The sequence below is a fragment of the Petaurus breviceps genome, unplaced genomic scaffold (assembly GCF_028583685.1).
Source record: "Petaurus breviceps papuanus isolate PSGF00001 unplaced genomic scaffold, PetGlider_PUasm1.0 101, whole genome shotgun sequence".
In the NCBI taxonomy this organism is placed as follows: Eukaryota; Metazoa; Chordata; class Mammalia; order Diprotodontia; family Petauridae; genus Petaurus; species Petaurus breviceps.
Window position 1 is genome coordinate 4,241,416 of NW_027185575.1, and position 22,200 is coordinate 4,263,615.

A 22,200-nucleotide genomic window follows, 5' to 3' on the forward strand; every position below is an offset into this window, starting at 1 on the left:
GTGTAACTGGAAGGATAGTGATACCCTCAATGGAAATAGAAGAGTGTCATCTGCGTATTTTATAAATGTGCCATCAATGCCTTTATCGAAGTCATCAGTAAAAAATAAATAAATAAATAGCACCGGGCCAGATCACAAACCACTGGGAAATTCAATTGGATACCTCCACCTCCTTCCTAACCAACACAAAGTCATTATTCTTTTGGTCTAGCCATTTAATCATTTGTAAGTCCACCTAAAATTATATTGTTGTCTAGCTCACATCTTGTCTTCTTTTCCAGCACAATATCAGGAGATTTTATCAAATGCTTTGCTAAAATCCAAGTAAATTATTTCTGCCGTCTTTCCTAAATATGTCAGTTTACTAAGTACCTTATTAAAAAGGAAATAAAAAAATGAAGTTAATTTGGTACAATCTGTTCTTGGTCTATTGTTCCCTGTTCTTGGTGAAACTATGTTTGTGCTTTTCAAGCTATGGCATTTTCTAGATTTCCATTCCAATAAAGGATAACACATTCTAGAATTTTGCATGGAATGGAAGTCAGATCTCTGGCCTATAGTTAGCCAGTTCCATTATCTTCCCTGATAGACTGAGCAAAATTATGTAGTTGTGCATTGCTTTTAAACCCTAGTTACAGAAAATAAAAAATAAAAACCCACCATGCTATTTTAAAAGAAAAACACATTGTTAGTCTTCCTGATCTTTGTTCGCTTAGCTCTTGTGCAGTGAAAAAAAAACCTTTTCTTAGTAGTGTTAACTTAAGTTTCAGCATGATTGCATACTAAAAAAAATCAACTCTACTTAGAATCATAGAATTTAGAATTAGAATAATTTAGAGGCCAGTTATTTCAAGCTCCTGACTTTACAGGTAACAAAAATGAGGCCCACAGGAGGGCAGTAGCTAACCCATGGTCACACAAGTATTAAATATGCATATTTTGGTTTTGAATCCTCTCGATTTTAAATTTAGCCCTTCTTTCCATTACATGATGGATACTTTGGCTTGGCTGAAACGTTCTGTTGTGCCTTGAGGTTTCATTTGCTTCAGACTGTGGCTGAATACTCTTTTGACACGGTTCTTCCTCTCTGGAGAATGCTTCTGGTTGGGGTGAAAAGACTTTATTGATTTATTTATTGTTCAATTTTGCTTCCCCTCACCTGATTTCTCGGCATTGAGCATCAGCTCCTTTTGACTTGAATGCAAGAAAGTAGCTATCTTTTCTTGCCTCGTTAGACCTGCTTCTGTCCTTACTGTACAAAGTAACCGACTAGAGATGTATGTGACAATTCACTGTGTGGCCTTTTTCAGATTCTGTTCTTTATTTCCTTCTCCCAGGTTGATCCAGTGTTTACAAGAGAAGTGAAAGCCAGAGTGAAAAGGTAGGGTGATTGTCCTTTCTACACACCTAAAGAGGGAAAATTAGCAAAACCATCTTTTAGTCTTTCTTCAAAGTAGCAACAAGATGAAATACCAGAGTTCGTCTCTTATCATCATATATTTCAGAACAGACAGCAGCAGAGTCCTAGGAGCTAAATTTAAAAGATAATTATTGAAATTGGGCTTTGAATGTGAGATTTCGTTAGTTTCTCTGTCACAGGGATACTTTGAATCTGTACCTCTCTCTCTCCATGTGGACTTGAAGAGAAAGAAATGCCTAAAGAGGTTTCCCCAATAGAAATCTGGGTCCCCATCTTCATACAACTCTCTGTAGAGTAATGATAATAATAATAACTAATTGGCATTTATATAGCACTTAGTATATGGCAGGCACTGTGCTAAGTGCTTTATACATATTATCTTAATTGATCCTCACAGCAACTTTATGAGATAGGTGCTATTATCTTCATTTTACAGATGGGGAAACCAAGGCAAGCAAAGGTGAAGTAACTTACCCAGGGTCACACAGCTAGTGTATGAGACTGGCTTTGAACTCAGGCTTTCTGAGTCCAGGTCCAGCACTCTCTCCACCAGCTGCCTTGAATGGACCATAATTTATATTTACTTACTGCATTTTCTAGAAAAGATCATGCATCTCTTCCCCTTGTTCTCTTACCCCTGCAAGAAAGTTGAGGGAGATATACTCTTCATGACTTGCTTAATTTCTAGGGCAGCTGGGGTGCAATTGATAGGGGAGATGTCTCGAGAAGATCTTCATGCCATTGTGAAAAATTGCTTCGCTGTCGTGAATAGCTCGATTTCAGAAGGAATGTCGGCTGCAGTTCTGGAGGTAATTATATATCACTTGACGGTTGACTGTGGGAACCTGAAATTGCCCATCACTCCTTGGCTTATTTATAGAGGTGAAGTCTTTGTCAATAAAATTCTGCACATTTCACAATTGGAATGGTGATGCTGTGTTTTCTGGAGTCTAAAAGGAGCTTTTTCCATAGTTGATATTTTAAATAAATAATTTAATTTTTTGTTGCTACTTCCCTTTTCAAAGGACAAAATAAAATAAAACCAGGAGTGTGTGTAGTGCCTTTTTGCCCCTGCAAATATCTTTGTTTGGGAAGGAAGCAGATTTAAGAAAGTCTGAGCAAGAACTCAGATGTGAAAATGGTATGCTTCTGATAGAAATATTTCTTTTTTTCTCTCCTCCTGCCTACTTTGTAGTCTTAGAGACTGATAAAGACAGTTCTGGGCAGTGGTATAGGAAAAATCTGGGGAAAGAGTGGTAGATTGAGAAGGGAATCCTAATAGTTATCAGCCTGGTTGATCCGCTGTTGACACATAACAATGCTGGGCTTCAAGCAGACAGCAAGGAAGACCTTTCTGCTGAGTTAAGTTCCTGTATTTTTTTAATGCCCATTGGCATTAATGACCAATCTCTTTGGGAAAGACACACTAACAATTAATAGGCTTCTGGAGATGATGTTCATGGTATGAGAGCACACTCATGTAGCTTTGGGGGATGGTGTCATATATGAACATCTTCAATGTTTCTATATTCAGCCATGATAGACTACAATACAGCCTCCTACTTTGGCCAGTTTGTATGTAATATGTGAGATCTTTCCTTGTGAGATTACCAGTGCTCTCCATATCTGAGGTGTCACCATTAATGTCAGGAGAGTGGATGATGGACAGTGCATTTCTGGAATGAAAAAGTTATGCTACTAAATACTAGTACTACAACTTTAGCAAAATGACTTTCCTGCAGAGGAACATAATTATACCTTATATCTAGTCTGAATATCATCAGTCAGAAAATCATGTATTATATTACAGCAAATCTGTATTAAACTTATTCAAAGAGTTGGTGTGAGCCTTAGTGTGCTCATATATGGAAAATCCCCTGGAACAAACCCTTAGGGGCTACAGAAATTTCAGTTACTATTATTACACCTCGGGGAGGTAGTAGGGTGGGGTAAGTCACCATTATTTCCCCTCATAGCAAGCATTTTCTGTGCTTTGCTTTTTAGTTCAACATGTTCCAGCATCCTGGAGGGTAATCTCAGGGTGGAAGGTCCTTAAGTGACTCCTGATAAAATCAGCAGTTATTCTTTATTGGGTATCAGATAAATAAGCTCATCACTTTAGAGTTCTTCCAGAAATATGCTCAATTTACTATTCTAAATATAGTATTTTATATTAGGACAGCATATGAGACCTATTTTGCTCATCTCCTCTAACCTACCAAGGAGGACTCTCATATATCCGTTAACTTAGATATAAAATGTCATCATGTGCTAAAGTACAAGTCAAAAAGATTAGATCATCAAATCTCCATGCTGTCTGACACATAGATGAAGGACATGCAGTCCAACTGCCCACAGATCCCTCTACAGTCTCCCTGATGAGTGTTCACCTTTTGTCCTTATGCATCCTATTTTCTGTTTCCCTAAATGCATTTCTTGCGGTTATATTTCTAGTTCTCTTTTATATTTTCCATTATGTCTGCATCAGTCCTTGCTGGGCTATTATTTTTTCTCAGGTACTTTTACCATACTTCTATTTATTCAGCTGGATACCAGTTACCCCCACATTAAGATCTGAAAGACATTCTGTTATTTTACCAGAGCTCAGTGTTCCTAAAACTGCATGGAGTTGAAGCAGGGGGAAAAATAAACCAGTCACAGCAGAACTGACCTACATTGTTCATCTGATATTTTCTCTGAATGTGATGCCATTTAATAAAACAAAATGCAAAAGACAGAAGCAGTCCGCCCATTTCCTTCTCTACAATGATAAGGAAAATTTCCATAATTTAAAATCACTTGTTTTGGTTTTCTCTTTGTGTTCGTGTATAGCTAGATGTCAAGAATCCAAACATTTCCAAGGCCCATTGCCTAGTGTTTAGTCTTCTCTATGTTTTGGAATTTGCTTTTTAGCTATAACTGTTGACATAAAATGTTTAGCTACCTTTTTTAACCTTGAAAAGGTGAATTCTTGCAATAACAGATATAAGGTTTTCATTGAATTGCTATCTTATACGTAAATATATTTCTCCCTTTTTAAAAATCAGTTTTCATTTTGTTGAGGGAATGGGGTGGAATTCATCAAGTAATTTGCCAACACATACATGTCACATGGCAATCCACTATCATTTCAGTGGAACAATTTAGTGAATTGCTGTCAAACCTTATTTCTTTCTAAGGCAAGGCTATTCTGACTGCCTTAAAATGTTGATTTTGTGTTCTTCTTAAAACTCTTACCCCATCTTTGGCCCTAGACTTTTAATTAAATCAGGTCTAAAAAGCCTCGGGGTATACATAATTAAAATTAACTCACCTAAAATGCTTAATTATTGAATAAGTGTTTTGTGTTTTGTTTTTAACTTCAAAGGATGTAATCTCTTAGTGCCCCAGTGAGAGATATTTTCCAAAAGACTTGTAAGAAATAAAATTCCATTTGTTAGCTTACTTCTCTTTGAGATAGTCTTATAATAGCCAAAATTTTGTTGTGGTTAGGTGACAGGGAGTGGGATGAATTAATTACAATATCTCTTTGGTGGGCTGTGGAAACCATCTTTGGCTTTGAAATACTATGACATGTTTTGAAGACACAGTAAAGCAATATCATTTTTATCAAGCAGTAGGATGCATATCAAATACTGAATTTAATTAAATTTTTTTGATAATTGATTTATATTATATAATTATTATATTACATAAATGTTATATAAGTGAATTTAAACCCACAAAGCTTTGTGTGGTTCCAAATACTGATTCTGTTCTGTTCTGTGAGAAACATGATTATTTTAACAAGCAAAAAAGGCATTGTCAATAGGTGCAAAGCTAATGGAAATTTATTTGGAGAGGCAGAGAAGGAAATGGCTTGAAATTTTCCCAGAATCCTAGATCATCAGAGTCTGGGGTCACCTATTGCAACCCAACCTTGAATAAAAAAAAGCACTTCTACAAGGTGCCCGACAAAAGTTCAGAAAGCATTTATTAAACACCTACTATGTGCTGGGCACCGAAACTACAAAAACAGAAATGAAACATCCCTTGCACTCAAGGAATGAAATTCACCCATTGTCAGCTTAGATGTGGATCAGACCATACCAGTTGTAAGCCATGAAGATGGGGAAGCAAGGCCAGACAAGGAAAAGGTGAGGTCATAGGTCATAAGAAAGCTTAGCCTCTGGCTAGTGAGCAGCAAAAGTTGGGGGAACACTATTTCATTGCCAATTTATATTTATGGTCTATATACCCAAATTTTCCCACCTACCCATTACTCCCTACTGCCAAATTCTAGCAAGTAAGTGGATTCTTTTGGCTCACAGCCATCTTCTAGAGGGACCACTCAGTGTAGAGCCATAGTCCTATGAGAAGTTGGGATTTTAAAGTTATCCACTAATGGAATTTATATATTAGGAAGATAAGGCTGATCATCTCTGGAAACAAATTATGGACCCATTACGAGAGCTCATTATTACATGGAATTACTGATGTTATATGTCAGTGCCAGAACAAAGTTCCTGATATAAGACACCAATCAAGCTACTTAGTTTAGCCATATTCCCTAGAATACTGTCCAGCAGAAGCCTGGTAGAATATGACTGCTTGCCTACACAGGAGGTTCATTCATTCCCCAACACCAGGTAAACGAGAATGGGTCAACTATTCTTTCTGGAAATAATAATTGCTGATCTCTGTATAGCACTTCAAGATTTACAAAAGAATTTATGTACTTTAGCTCGTGTGTGTGTATGTGTGTGTGTGTACACACTTAACCTCTGTTTGCCTTGGTTTTCTCAACTACAAAATGAAGATAATAGCACCAATCTACCAGGGTTGTTGTGACGATCGAATATATTTGTAAAACATTTACCATGGAGCCAGACCCATATTTGGCCCTTACTAAATTCTGGTTTCCTTCCTCCTTCCCATCCTTCTGTGAGCTAGGTGCCAGAGGTCTTATTTGCTCAGTTGTGTTCAGTCATGTATGATTCTTCCTGACCCCATTTGGAGTTTTCTTGGCAAATATACCGGAGTCGTTTACCATTTCCTTCTTCAGTTCATTTTACAGATGAAGAAACAAGAATAAGTGACTTGCCCAGGGTCACACAGCTAGTAAGAGTCTGAGGCTGGTTTTGAACTCAGAAATATGAATCTTCCTAACTCCAGGCCCAACACTCTATCCATTGTTCCATCCAGTTACCCTAGAGGTCTTATTATCCCCATTTTGTAGATAAAGAAATTGAAGCCTAGCGAAATGATGTGTCATGCCCAAAGGTAGTAAGGAGCAGAATAAGCATTTGAACTCGGGCCCTTTCAGTCCAAATCTAGTGCTCTCTCCACTGTCTCCCTTTGCTTGAGCAAGGCTGGGTCAGACCATCAGCCCCTTGCAGAGTCTTTTTTCAGAATGTTCTTGACATGTCGGTCCAGCCCTTACTGCTTGATTCCACCTATCATTCTTAGGAAAGGCAGGCATGCTCAGTATACAGAGTGATCTTTCAGGTTCCTTCTTCAGCCTGTCTGCCTGCCAAAGAAATGCGCTCAGTTATCACTGCGCTCAGCCACTTGTACTGGAAGAAAATTACTCATCAGGGAAAGTAATGATGGTAATTAAAAATGTATTCTCCAACCTGTCAGTGAATCAGTATAAAATGTACGCTCCGAGAGGTGGGTTTTCTCAGTGTTGCCCCAGTAATTGTGCCCAGAACGCTGTTCTCATTTATGAATTTTCCAGGTTTCCAAATCCATTTACAGTGATTAAAAATTCAGGTTTCTTTCAAACATATGACAGGCAGAAATGTCTGAACAGTCCCCAAGGCAGCATTCTCCTGAAGTTCTGGAGACCAGTAAATAGGAGGGAGTGCTTTTACAAATTAGGTTCTTCTCTCTGCAAACAGTTCTTAAAATGATTGCTTAGTGACTCACCTGTCTTTTCCTCTTTACATTCTTTAGGCAATGGACCTGGAAGTTCCTGTATTGGTAAGAAATATTCCTGGCAACGCGGCCATTGTTAAGCATGAAGAGACAGGATTATTGTTCTCCCATCCTCAGGTAATAAACACACCCAGGCCTAACTAAACATGTCAATAAAAGTTTATTTCCCTTTTGAAGGGGGAAATGATAGTCTTTCTGGTTGATCTGCCTGTCTGTAGATGAAAGTGCATGTGTTATTTTCTCCCGTGAAAAGCAATGTTCACAACTTAACACATTCTGTGAATCAAAGCTCTGAACTAGGTTCACATGGGCATATACAGTGAATTCTGCATTAGGGAAAGGTAGCCTTCTAGAAGATAACAAATAGAAAAAGTTGTGGTATATGAATGCAATGGAATGCTGTTGTTCCATAAGAAATGATGAGCAGGTGGACTTCAGAAAAACCTGGAAAGAGCTGATGCTGAATAAAGTGAACAGAACAAAGAAACATAATAGCAACGTTGTGGGATATTCAACTTTGATAGACTTAGCTCTGCTTAGCAATGCAAGGATCTAAGACAACTCCAAATGATTCATGATGGAAAATGCTATTCACATCCAGAGAAAGAACTATGGAGTCTGAATGCAGATCAAAGTATACTATTTGCTCTCTCTCTCTTTCTTTTTTCTTCTTTCTCATGATTTCTCCCATTGGTTCTAATTCTTCTTTACTACATGACTAAAGTGAAAATATGTTTAATATAAATGTATATAGAGAGCCTGTATCATATTGCACCCTGTCTTGCGGTGAGGGGAGGGGAGGGATGAAAAGACAATTTGGAACTCAAAATCTTATGGAATTGAATGATAAAAACTAAAAATAAATTATTTTTTCTAAAAAAAAGAAATACCATATAGAAAACTCCATTTTAGGGTCCTGAACCATAAAACTAGATTTTCAGTGCCTCAGAGGTCATTGGATCAAACCCCTTCATTTTACATTTGGGGAAACTGAGGCCCCAGATTACCTATGTGACCTAACCTTACCAATCATAATGCACAAAAGCTAGGATTTGGACTGGCAAATCTCTGCCTCCAGATCCAGCACTTCTCACTGTACCACAAATTTTAGATTTCTTTTAGAACTTGAAATTTAAAAAGAAAAAAAAAAAGTAGGTTCTGATTATTACCTGAAACTGTGAACCAAAGAAATATACTATAGAAATTAACCCTTGAAGATTACAAGCAACACAAATATACATATGGTGGTTGTTTGCTTTCCAAATTGTCAATAAGGGAATTTTAATTCCTCTTCTAATTCCTCAAAATAATCTTGATCCTTCTATCCTCAACACCCAACGAAGGTGGACTCTTGGATGCAAACTCTTTCTGCCATCACCAGAGGCAGGAGGGAAGAAACTTGCTGACAAGAAGGACTTTTGCAAGGACTTCAGTCAGGTTTCAGTGGGGCCTTGTGCAGAACAGAAGAAGGAAGACTAACCGGGTCTTCTGATCTCATGTAGCTGCTTGTTATGTTCCTTTTAATATCTGGAAAGCTTTCTTAGGCCCGTGAGGTTTATGATTGTTTTGTTTTTTTTTTACCAGTCACTGCTTTAATCACGTGGTACAGGGCATGGCGTAGGCCTATCCTGCCCACAAAGTTAAAGCTGCAGACTGGAGTACCTGTCCTTGACTGGGGATCCTACAAAGCATGTCAGATGCTGGCATTGAGCTCCCTCATGCCCTTTCTGCATTTTTTTTTTCAACACGCTTTGAAAGATTTGTGCTAGACAGCAGATGTCTCACACGGCTTTTTGTTAAATAGACACGCTTATACTTTGCCTATGTAGCAGCTGCTACTTTAAAAACAAGGCTTTTAATTAAGTCAGTGTCTATGGTTATATTAGAATCTAAACTAAGAAACTCAGGTGAGATGAAATAGTTGTTTCATCACTATTAGTCTTTTAAAAATCCATTTGGTATATAAATAAATAATGGTTTCTGTGTTAGCTTTGAGGGCATTCATTTACAGGGATCTGCACTTTAAAAGTTAACGTCACTGTAATAGATATTGTTAGGATTCAGGCTAAATCTTAACTTCATGGCGACTACAGTGATTTTTCTCCCATAATTCACCTTGTAAAAGTTTAATATGATATGTTAAGATGAACCTGCTGTCCATTCCTACCCTCCATCTACCTCATCCTCTCCTTGCCTTCCCCCACCTGCTGTCTAATAGTTTTATTTATTCTATCTCTGCAAAAATCTTACTTATATTTCTTTCCTCCTTCCCATCATTCTTGTCCCTTCCTTACAGTAGTAACCTCCTTCTGTAGTAACTTTCTAAGTGATCTTTGTCCCTCTTTTCTCTCAATTCCATTGCATCTTCAATATTAGTGTGAGCGTAATGTTTGATGGAGCACTCAGACTCTGTTTGCCTCAGTTTCCTCATTTGTAAAATAGGGAGAGTAACAGCACCTTGCAGGATTGTTGTGATGATCAAATAAGATAATATTTGTAATGTGCTTAGCTGTTATCATAATTGTTATTTTCCTATTTCATCTACCTCTGTGCCCAATCTAACCAAATAGTTCATTCATCCATATACACACTCTACTTTCTCACCTCGGTGCCTTTATGCATGCTGTTCCCTCTGCCTACAATGCCTTTCCTTCCCCCAACTTTTCCTGTTCATATCCTGGCAATCCCTCAAGGACCTGTGTTCTAGTGCCATGCCCTTTATCAAACCTCTCCTGAACACACCTAGGTCATTTCTTATTTCTTTGTTACCACAGAGCTCTTGGGTAGTGCCTGCCAGGGGCCCAAAATCATTGTCATTTCATGTTTTACCTTGCCTGCTGATCTGCATACTCCTACAGGCCTGGGTAGTGGCTTAATCTTTTTTTATCTTTCCCATAACCATGGGCTTAACAAACATTTGTTGAATTGAATCAATTATTTATAGAGCTGTTTGATCACACCTTTAGTAGCACATTCATCATGTGAATCTGCAGTTCATCTATTTCTGAAATACTTTTCTTTATTTTGTAGTCTTCTTTTAAAATGTCCACACCTATGAAAATAAAAACCCAGTTTTCTGGTTTTTCCTTCCTGAATATATGGAGAGTCTATTTGGTGATGTTTTTATGATAGCTACAACACCAGCTCTCCCTTGCCCTTCCCTGTAATTCAATCCATTATAGGTGTTCTTTCCCTGGAGATTTTTACATATAACATCTGAACCATTTTTGTAGGTTGCCCTGGCAGCCACCAAGGTGGTATGATTTGAGGGATATCACGGTCCATTGTTGTTCTGTCATTTCAATCATGTCTGACTCTTTGTGACTTCATTTGGGGTTTTCTTGGCAGAAATACTGGAGTGGTTTGCCATTTCCTTCTCCAGCTCATTTTATAGATAAGCAAACGGGCAAACAGGGTCAAGTGACTTGCCCAGGGTCACTGAGCTAGTAAGTATCTGAGGCAGGATTTGAACTCAGGAAGATTCATCTTCCTGATTCCAGGCTCAGCATTCTATCTGTACCGCCTACCTGATTATCACAGTCATCACCTGCTGCCAATATCTCCTTTACTATCTGTAATAGTATTAGAAATTCTTATTAGTCAACTTTTGGGATATGGCATTTTATTTTCCAAAGTTCCTGTGCAAATTGAAATTTATCATCTAGCAGGGATATATATGCAGAGATAAACTGATATTAGCACATAGACTAGGTTATCAATTGAGTAGAATCCTGATAAAAGGACACAGGATAAACAAGTTTTGATATGGAGATAGATGGGGAAGAGAATGCTTTGATGGTTACATGATTCATAAATATGGGTCATCTCTTCCAATTCAGATTATAATCTCTCAATGATGTCATAGATCATATTATCACAGATTTCAAGCTCCAAAGGAGGTACCATGGAAACCCTCTAGATTAGTCCCCTTATTTTAAAGATGAGGAAACTGAGGTGAGGTCACACAGGTAGTAATTGACAGACGTGAGATTTGAAACCAAGTCATCTGACTCCAAATCTATTGTCTTAACCCATGGAATTGTTTTCCTAAATCCTCATGAAGGAAATTCCTCCTCATTCCTAGGGTAGCCCAGGTCACCAGTGTAGCACCTGGGCCATCTACCTTCTTTCTTGGTTTTTTTGCATTACCTAACTGGTCCATCACTTTTTTAAAAAATTTTTTAACTTAATTTTTATTTAAAAAATTTTTTTGCTTTTTGTTTTTTGCTTTTTTGGAGGTGGGGGGAGGTAGGACAATTGGGGTTAAGTGACTTGCCCATGGTCACATGGCTAGTTTTTTGTGTTAAGTGTCTGAGGCCAGATTTGAACTTGGGTCCTCCTGACTCCAGGGCCAGGGCTCTATTCACTGTGCCGCCGGTCCATCACTTTCTTAAACCCAACTGTAGGGGCCTCATTCTTTCTCAGCCACCAGGGTTGCAGAACAATCCAAGGTCAGAACCTTGGGGAAGTCAGAGTTGGTGAGGGTCTGGACTTGTTGCTCTGTTAACAGGACCCTAGACCATGTGTCCCCCTCTCCAGTGGTCATTCCCTCCCCTGTGATGGACAGATTCTCAGCTCCTGCTCTTTTTACGCTATGCTTTAAAGTCAACATCTATGGAGTTGAAAATCCTCTTTCTCTCACTGTGGTCTCATAATCACCACAACAGCAATAGTAATGACAACAGTTAGCACTTATAGAGTGCTTTAAGGTTTTCAAACTGCTTTACAAATATCTCATTTTATCCTCACAATAACCTTAGAGCCATGAGATAGAGTGCCTAGTACAGATAAATTGACATAATTTTAAAGGTAACTCAGTTTATTTTCAAGATCTCAAAAATAAAATTATTCCAAAAGCATAGAAAAGATCACATATTATTCTTCTACCAAAAACCAGTCATCAAGAGTCTTATCCAAACCTTATGAGGTGGATGTTATTATTTATCTCTATTTAGAAGTGAGGAAATTGATGCTCAGAAAAGCGAGATAGTTTTGCTCATGATTACATAGATTTTAAGTATCTGAGACTTGATTTCAACCCCAACTTTTTGAACTCATGTTTTTATCATGAATACTAGCAATAGGGTCTTATACACAGAGGATGCAAAATCAGTGTTCATGGATGTTTTGTTGAAGAGAAGAGGGTCAGAGGATATATGGAGTTGGATTTTATACTTCTTGATTTTATGTGACAGCAAAGCATAAAAAATCATAGAAATCTTAGAGCTGGGTATGAATCCAGGTCTTTTAGTACAGCCTCCCAGCCTATGCTTCAATATTTCCAGTGCTTAGTAGGAAATTGGAAATCTTGGATTGCCACACAGGTATGTGGTCGGGGCTGGAGAAAATTTGGGATTCATACAGTCATTACCAAATATCTGAGTTGGAAGGACCTCAGAGGATATCTAGTTCAATGTACCTGAACAAGAATATCCATTTTCCTGACATCAAGCCGAGATTTTCCACTTTATGACTTCTACTCATTTTTCTATTTCTGCTCCCAGGAGTTAATCTGATTGAGTCAATCTCCTACAGGATAGACTTTCAGATACTTGAAGACAGCTATCATATGCCCTTAATTCTTCTCTTTTCCAGGGCAAATACTCCTATTTCTTTTAGCTTATCCTTAGAGGGTAAGAACTCAAGACTTTAATCATCCTGACAGTCCTCCTTAGCTTGCCAGGGGTCTTCCTAAAGTCTGTTCTTTTCATTGTGAATGCTTGGAAGTCCTGTATTTCATTAAATAACATTTTCCCTCCTCTAGGATTATACCCAGTTTTGCTGGCTAAATTATTCTTAGTTGTAAATCCTAGCTGCTTTGCCTTCTCTTGGAATAGCATATTCCAAACCTTCTGCTCCCTTATTGTGGTAGCTGCCAAATCTTATGTGATACTGACTGTGACTCAACCATATTAGAATGATGTCTTTCTGACTCCTTGTAGTATTTTCTTCTTCACCTGAGAGCTCTTGAATTTGGCTCTGGTATTCCTGGGAGTTTTCATTTTGGGATCTCTTTTAGGAGTTCATAGGCGAATTATTTCAATTTCTACTTTACCCTCTTAGATATGAGTACAATTTTCCTTCATAATTTCTTGAAACATGATGTTTAGGCTCTTTCTTTGATATTGGCTATCAGGTAGTCCAGTAATTCTTACATTATCTTTCCTCCTTCTGTTTTCTAGGTCAGTTGTTTTACCAATGAGATATTTCATATTTTCTTTTATTTTTTTCATTCTTTTGACTTTGTTTTATTGTTTCTTTCTCTCCCATGGAATCATTACCTTCCACCTGACCAATTCTAATTTTTAAGGAATTATTTTCTTCTGCGAATTTTTGTGCATCTCTTTTTTTAACTTGACCAATTCTGCTTTATAAGGAGTTGGGTTTTTTTTCAGTGTTTTTTTTGGTGCCTCTTTGACCAAGCTGTTAATTTTTTTTCATAATTTTCTTGCATTGCTTTCATTTCTTTTTCCTGTTTTTTTCCTCTACCATTCTTATTTGGTTTTAAAAGGTCTTTTTCTGGGGGCTATTTTAGCTCTTTCTTTAGTTTTTCTAGTAATTCTTGTTGGACTTGTGTCCACTATGCAGTTTTTCTCTGGGGCTTTGCTTGTAGCTGTTTTCACATATTGTCTTCTTTTGAATTTGTGTCTTGATCTTCCCTGTCACCATAGTACCTTTTTATGGTCAGGTTCTTTTTCTTTTTCTTTCTGTTTGCTCATTTTTCTAGCCTATTTCTTGACTTTGAACTTTATGTTAAAGTTGGTCTTTGCACACCTGGAACAGGGTATTGGCAGTGGGATCACTGTCCCAAGCTTCAGGATTTTTCAGGTGTTTTCCTAGATAGTTCAGGGTGTGTGTACGTTTTTTGTTGCTTCTAAGGTAGTGTGATCTAGGGAGAGTTGTGATCTAGAGAGAGTTGTGATCACTGTTCTTCTGGTCTGCATTATACTCCTTACCCAGGAAAAACCTCTGCTTCCTTGTGTCCACAAGTGCTGGCACTCCAATTTGCTCTGGGACTGCAGTGTAGGTGCCAAATGGCACTCAGTCCTTGCCCAGTTCCCACACAGCGGTCTACGGCCACTTTTTTCTGACCAGATGTCAAATCCTCTATTGTCTCTGAGTCATGAGAATTCCTGGTATTGCTGCTACTACTGCTGCTGTTGCCAAAAAATGTTTCCCTCTGACCTTTCATTGGCTCTGCCTCTCCAGATTTCAATTTGATATGTTATTTTAAGTTGTTTAGAGTGAAGTGTTGGGAGAGTTTGGGAGAAAAAAGCTCCTTCTACTTGGCTATCTTGCCTCCACTCTGCCTCATGTCATTTTTGGGATTTGTTTTTTTAAATCTGAAACCGAATACATTGCTCCAGATGATCTATCTAGGGCAGAAAACAATGTACCCATTATTTCCATAGTCCTGGATACTGTTAATCAAACAATCCGTAAACAATTATTAAACACTTACTGTATGCCAGGCACTGTCCTAAGTCCTGAGAATACAAACAAAAAAATAGGAGCTTGCATTCAAGTAGAGAAGAAAACATGAACATATAGGAATAAATATAGAATATATACAAAATATATGTGACAACACCAGCAGCTTGGATCAGCAAAGTTTTCTCCTGGTAGAGGATATTGGAACTGAACTTTGAAAGAAACCAGAGTTTCTAAAAAGTAGAAGGAAGAAGGGGAAGAACATTTGAGGCATTGCCAAGACATGGAGATTAGAGATGGAGTTTCAGTTGATTTTGATTTTGATTTCCATAAATGATGCCCGTCATTTGTTTAAAAAAATAAAATAGAAAATCTAAACTCGAATTTCCCAGTGTATTGTAGATAGGCAGGGTCTGTTCCCAGCATCTGGTATAATGCCTGGTACATCAGAACTGCTGTACAGATGCTTGTTAATGATTGACAAGGCTGATGTTGATTATTCCTTCAAAATTGAAACCTCATCATTTAAGAGTAGAGAGGTGTATATGCTCAGTGAGAAACATACTTTTAGTCGGATCAGACTTTTTATTTTATTGCTAATTCTTGTATTTTTTCAGCTCTAGATTAAACTAATTTTTAGTTTTGGGGTCATTTTTCCCCCTGAGCCATTATAGTTTTGATAGTCAAAATTTTAACAGTTGAGCTTACAATACTATGAAATTTTAATTCCAACTCAAATAGAAATATCATCACAATTTGTTATTCACAGTAATAGAATAATAAGAATAACTAACATTTATATAGCACTTTAAAAATGGCAGATCCCTTTATATGCAGAAGCCTGTTGAGCCCCACAGCAGCCCTGGGAGGTGGATGCTACTAATGTCACGATTTTACAGATGAAGAAAATTAAAATTCTGAGAAGTTAAAGTGACCTGCCCAGTTAATAAGTGTCAGAGGCAGGATTTGAGCCCAGTTCCTCCCAGGTTGGGATCCAGTGCTCTTTCCATGGCACCAAACTGCCTTTCTAAAAAAGTGGGAAGTAGGTATTTTGGAGATCAGTGCTTTCATTGGTCTAGCCTCCCTTTGTCAACACAGGACCCCTGTACAGGGTAGGGGAACTCTCATGACTAAAATGTTTGTCTATGATCAGTCTGGTGACAAGCCTCTACAAACTTATCTGAACTCAGATAATGGGTCAGCAGCCCAGTCAACCTCCCTGGCCCATTTCTGGCTTGGGAAGACTTCAGGAGTTTGCTTGACTCTGGCTTCCTTGTCTAGAAATCAGGATCACTTCCACACTTCCATGAGGCAATGGGAAAGGACTTTGGTCGAGGAGGTGAGCCAAATGAATAAATCCAAAGATGATTTATGTTTAATATTGGTATTTGCATTGGTCCTCATTTTCAGGATTTTCTGTATATTTTATTTTTATATTTATTTATGTTACTTATTTTGTTTTTATTTTATATTTCATTTATTTTATTGTACCTTTATTTTCTGTATCTGATATTTGGGAAAATCATTTCTAACCAAGGTATAGGAAGTTGCTGCCCTACCCTGGGTCCTGCTCATTTCTCTTTTGTAGCCTTCTCCAAGACTATCATTTGCTATCTTTTCCTGAGCCTGACCAAAAGCAGCAGCCTATGGAGAGTTGCTTCCTTTTCACTTTTCTTCTGATGGCTTCAAGAGCTTCTCTGGGCATTGGTACAGACCTAGTGTTCATTACTTTAATCAGTCAATAAATATTAATCACCTACTATGTGCTAAGCACTAATGCTAAATGCTGATTATACAAATACAAATGAAAAGAAGGATAGTCCCTAGTGAATAGAGCACTGGCCCTGGAGTCAGGGAAGACCTGAGTTCAAATCTGGCCTCAGACACTTAACACAAAAACCTAGCCGTGTGACCTTGGGCAAGTCCCTTAACCCCAACTGCCCTCCAAAAAGCCACAAAAAAAAAGATAGTCCCTGCCCTCAAGGAGTCTGTAATCTAATGAAGAAAGACAACAGAGGAAGGAAGTTGAAAAGCTGAAGGGAATGGGGAAGGAGAGGGTCCCTGGTGCTGTGGCATGATCATAATGGAGAAGTTGAAAGAAGTGCGAAGGACTCTACTGAGGTAGGTAGGAAATGAGGAGGTGGCCACCCTGAGCCCCCTCTTTAAATGGAGATCTTGGAGATCCAGTCAGAGGAGCAGAGAGTACTGATGAGTTGTGAGGCCCAAGGCTGATTAGATCTAGCAGAAGGATGAGATTTCCCAATGATGAGGTTCCTAGGACAGTGGCATGATGGGCATTCACCAACTCAGGAAAAATGCAGCAGAGTGGTTCTGAGAAATTAGAAAGCAGAATTTGCTAGAGAATTCAGGTAAGGAATCAGGCATCTAATTTCTCATAGCAGTTTGACTGTCTCCTTTGCATTTAGCTTTATCTAATTTGTATTAGGTTTTTATCTCCCCTACTAGCTGGTAAGCTCCTTGAGGTCAGGGAATAAGTCTTATTTTGTCTTTGTGTCCCCAGGCATAGAATAATGCCTTGCTCATTAGGAAGACTTACTTAGTGGTCATTGGAATGAAAACAAATCAGACATGTGATCAAAAAAATAATCAACAATCTGACTGTGGTATATGTGTGTGTGTACACACACATACATATACACACATATACACACACACATACACATATCCCTACTCTTAGGTGAGGAAGGTGCAGCTTGTCAGCTTCTTTGCAATTTAGGTTCTTAGAGAGTTGCCCAGGGGGCTGAGGCCAAGTGCCTTTCCTAGAGTCAATAGTATGTGACAGGCAGGACTCTAACCCAGATCTTCCTGGCTCCTGGGCCACCTCTCTGTTCCTTATGCTGTGCTTCAAGTACCTTTTTGGGTGACTCAGATCAATCTCTTGCTGTCTCCCTTCCTACTTCTACATCCCAGTCTAGTGAGGACATTTAAGAAATAAAGCAAACAGGTTACATCCTCAGGGGAGCCAAAAGGAGGGGGAGAGGAGTCTCTTTTCCCATGTCTCTGCCCCCTTTGGGGGGTGTGCCTTGATTCCTCTTGGCTCCCACAGTGTGAATGAGCTGGGGTGAACAGTGAGCATCAGGCATGTCTCTGTGGGCCGTGAAGCCACCCGAATGGAAGTGAGCATTGAGCCCACGGGGGCCTGTGTTAGTTCAGGATAAAATACAGAAGAAGCCACAAGGTGGGGCTCACTCCTTAGAAAAGCCAAGCGCCTGGGACTAGGCAGAACGGGCTGTGTGTGTGTGCCAGGCTTTCCTTGGGGAGGCACAGCACATCCACTGTTCCCAGCAATAATAGGAGCCGTGTGTGGCACTCTGGGTGGCACAGGGAACATTCTGCTTCTGATGCATGATATCTGGAGCCCTCTTAAAATATGGGCAAGAGGTGAAGGTTCATTTCCTGTCCTTTTTTTTTTTCCCAATAGTGAACTCAATTCCCCTTTGATTTGGGCTGGGAAAAAGGCAGCTTTGACTTAGCAGTCTAGTCTCTTGCCATTTCTTAGTCTGAATTTTCTCTTGGCATTTGCTTCTCACTGTGTCCCCCTCCCAGGTTTGGGTTCAGCCTGAGGGCATACTTGGCATACTGAGCCCTCATTGAGGGACATTTGACAGAAACAGGAACTAGTCATACATAGCACAGAGTGACCACATTCTTTTACCCAAAACATCTCTGGCTTCACCTAAAGAAAATATTTCCCAGGTTCACATGAAGCTTTTCTTCCTTTTGGTTTTAAAATAGAAAATAGTGTTGGGGTGATTGCTGTTAGGACAACCTCAGTTTACCAGGTGTTGGTATAGAGTCTGTGTATATGGGCCATATTACAAAATGCCATTGGGTGAACAGCACATTGAATCAATCCATCAGTGTTTATATCTCGGACAGTTCCAGTGGATGGACACATGAGCTGGGGTCTGGATGTAAATGGAAGAAGATCGGGGTGAATCACAAATTACTCAGTAGTGGGAGATTGGTGCTGTTGTTTTGGGACCATAGTATCACGTAACTTGAGAGCTTGAGCACAGAGGTAATTTGGGGGAAGGGGGCAGTGCTGTGCTTGAAAAAAACACATAATACTCAGGAGTTTTTGTTTTAACTAATTACGTTCCTTGCTTTTCAAAGGAGCAGATGTCAACAGTGGCCTTGCCAAATTTCTCAGATCCCTGAGAAAGATGCCTGATTCAGAAGACTTTGGTTTTAGTCCTGGCTACTGGGTGGCCTTGAGCCAAATCCCTTCACTTTCCTGGGCTTCTCTTTCCATAGTTGTACAAAGAGCAGGGCCACCTTTGAACCTACCCATGTGACCTTTGACAAGTTGCCCCTCGGTTTTCTCCTTCATATAAAAAGAGGGGATCCAACCCAGTGGCCTCTGGGATTCCAGAGGCCACTTGTAGTGACATGCTGTGCCAAGTCATAGGGTTGCTATGATAATCAGATGAGAGAGGATGAAAAATCCCTTTAAAAATAATTCTGGGGGCAGCTAGGTGATGCAGTGAGTAGAGCACTGACCCTGAAGTCAGGAGGACTTGAGTTCACATCGACCTCAGACACTTGATACTTACTAACTGTGTGACCTTGGACAAGTAACTTAACCCCAACTGACTTACCTCCCCCCGCCCCCAAAAAAAGTAATTCTGTAAATTGAGGGAATTTAAAGCCTCTCATCCCCTCCCCCTCACTTCAGAGATCATTCTTACAAGAGCATTTCTTCTTTCTAATGGACTGTCTCATGCTTGAAGCCTCAGTGGCTCTCTATGAACTCTCAGATAAAATACCAGCCCTTTGTTGGCATTTAGAGCCTTTCATAGCCTGGGAACAGGAAGGAAATGAGCATTTCTGTAGTATCTGCTATGAGCCAGGCACTATGTTAAACACCTTTCATCAATATGATCTTATTTGATTCTCACAACAACCCTTCAAAGTAGGTATCATTATCATTCCCATTTTATAGTTGGGTAAACTGAGGCAAACAGCTGAAATGACTTGCCCAGCATCACATAACTTAGAAGGATCTGAGAGGTCTTCCTGTCTCCAGGCCCATGCTCTCATGGCAGCACCAGCTGCCTCTGAAGACAGACTGGCTCCTGCCCATCTTTCTAGTCTCATTGCATGTTACTGACCTTCACAGCCTCTGTGGTCCGGCTTCTATTACCTTTGTATGACATCCTATCTCCTGTGTCCCTCCCCATGAAATGCAATCCCTCCTCCTCTTATTTTGCAGTTCTGGTATCACACCATAGAGGGAATATACAGGTCTCTACTAGCTGCTAATACCATTTCCTAGAAATTACTTTGCATATTTTTGGGGCATTTAATCTTCTGTGTACATGCTGTTTTTCCCAAGTAGAATATCAGCTTCTGGAGGGCAGAGACTATTTGTTGTTTTTTTTTTTGTCTTTTTGTCACCAGTTCCTAGCACAGGACCTGGAACATAGTAGGTGCTTTATAAATGCCGCTTCTTATTTCTATGTGACTTAACAAATATGTTAATCTACTTTGTGGGAGCTTGTAATCTAAGAGAGATGCCTCTGGAATGGACCAGTGTTGTTTTTTTTAATTAGTGGCTAGTATTCCATTCATTTATCAAATATTTATTGAAGGCCTACTGGATACAAGGCACGGTTTTTAAATAGCATCTGTGAGATTGTAAGGTCTGTCATTGTTCTCCACATGATTCTATCTTTAAGGATTCTGGGATGTATTTATCCCAGCTTACAATGCTTAGGGGAAAAACCTTGATATCAGAAGGTCAAAGATCACTTTCTCTTCCCCTGTCTCTCATGGAATTTCAGCAACCTATCCCAAAAAGCTGATGTGAATCCTGTTCTTAAATTGTCAGTAATGTAAGGAATTGGACAACCCCCTCTATTCCACCATCCCCACCCTACCCTGTGTCATTAAATGTATTTCCATGAACCACCTATCATTGGAATCATCATATCACTGCCCTGTAGATTCTCCACAGGTTAGGGATGCAAGCATGTTGCAGCTTAGACTGTGGGCCTTGTTTATGAACTACCGCCATACCCAGAGGGATCACATGTATGCAGTAAGCCAGAGCTGCTTATCTACCAAACAACACATTTTCCTTGATGCCAACAGACCCTGTTTATTTACCAGTTAAAAAGCTCTGCTTTATTCCTGCTACAGCTTGGACTTGAAAGTTGGGCAAGTGGGCGGAGTTACTGTGACCTCAGGAGTGAAGTGGTCACTAAGAAATGGGGCAGCAGGAACCAGGCCATCCATCGTATCCATCGTATCCATCATTTAGGTGTAGAAATAAATCCAGTGAGGATATGTGCCAGCTTTGGCTCATGAAAACCCTGGGGGTTCATGGCCTGGACTGGGGCAGATTTGTCTGTTTGTCTGGCAGGGAAGAGCCAGCTCCATACCTGGGAAGGTCCTGAGCCGGCCTGCACTCTGCCTCAGAGCCCTTTCTCTCCATCATTGCTTCTTTAATCACACAGCTGAAGTTCGGCTTCCCTTGGGTCACTCTCAGCCATTTAGTTTCCTGGTTCATTTTTATCTCCCAGAGGCATAACTACTATGACTTAATTGCAAATTTGCTTTCATTTTTTTTTTAATGCACCTGCTCTTCTGCTCTGCTTCATCTCCAGTTATTTTGCCAATACAGCTCCGGCATTTGATGGAGATGTCTCTGGGCCCACTGTCTCCACAGAAAGCCTGCAGGGTCACATCCTGGTTCTGGCCCTAGTGGCTACTCCTTCCTGATGGCAGGCTAGAGCACAGGGCCTCTGGAAATAAATGAACTCTTTATATACTTAAAAAAACTGGTATGAAATGGAGAACCACAGTTCCTTCATATTCAGTCCTCTTTTGTGTTATAGAAATATTCTTTTTTTTTTGCTCTATTTTTTGGTGTTTAAGTTCAGAATAAAATAAAATTAAAAAGAAAAAAAATGCAAATGTACTCTGCTGGATGATAAACAAAAGGACGAGACTTGGAGAGTAAATGAAACCATTTCTTCATTTTATTAAGCACTTACCTAAACACAGTGAATAGAGTGCTGGGCCTGAAGTGGGGGAAACTGGAGTTTCAATCCATTAGCTATTATTATTATGTGACCCTGGGTGACCCTGTTTACCTCTGTCTGCTGCAGTTTCAACTGTGAAATGGGGGTGTATCTCTATCCATTATGTAATCTAGAGGTTTTTTGAGGGTCATATGAGATATTTCTAAAGTACAGTCATGGAGCCTGGCACATAGTAGGTGCTTAATAAATGCTTGTTTCCTTCCTTCCTTCCTTCCTTCTTTCCTTCCTTCCTTCCTTCCTTCTTTCCTTCCTTCCTTCCTTCCTTCTTTCCTTCCTTCCTTCCTTCCTTCCTTCCTTCCTTCCTTCCTTCCTTCCTTCCTTCCTTCCTTCCTTCCTAGATTGTTCCCTCCCTTTGTTTCC

The 22,200-nt window shown here is 39.4% G+C and overlaps 1 protein-coding gene across 1 annotated transcript in view; it reads left to right on the plus strand.

Moving 5' to 3' along the window:
* LOC138158088 (glycosyltransferase 1 domain-containing protein 1-like) overlaps positions 1 to 22,200 on the plus strand; it is a 107,401-nt gene that overhangs the window by 77,180 nt on the left and 8,021 nt on the right. Inside the window, exons 9-11 of the mRNA XM_069084076.1 lie at positions 1,338 to 1,381; positions 2,109 to 2,229; positions 7,358 to 7,456. Of these exons, the coding sequence (XP_068940177.1) occupies positions 1,338 to 1,381; positions 2,109 to 2,229; positions 7,358 to 7,456 (264 nt within the window). The remainder of the gene's footprint in view (positions 1 to 1,337; positions 1,382 to 2,108; positions 2,230 to 7,357; positions 7,457 to 22,200) is intronic.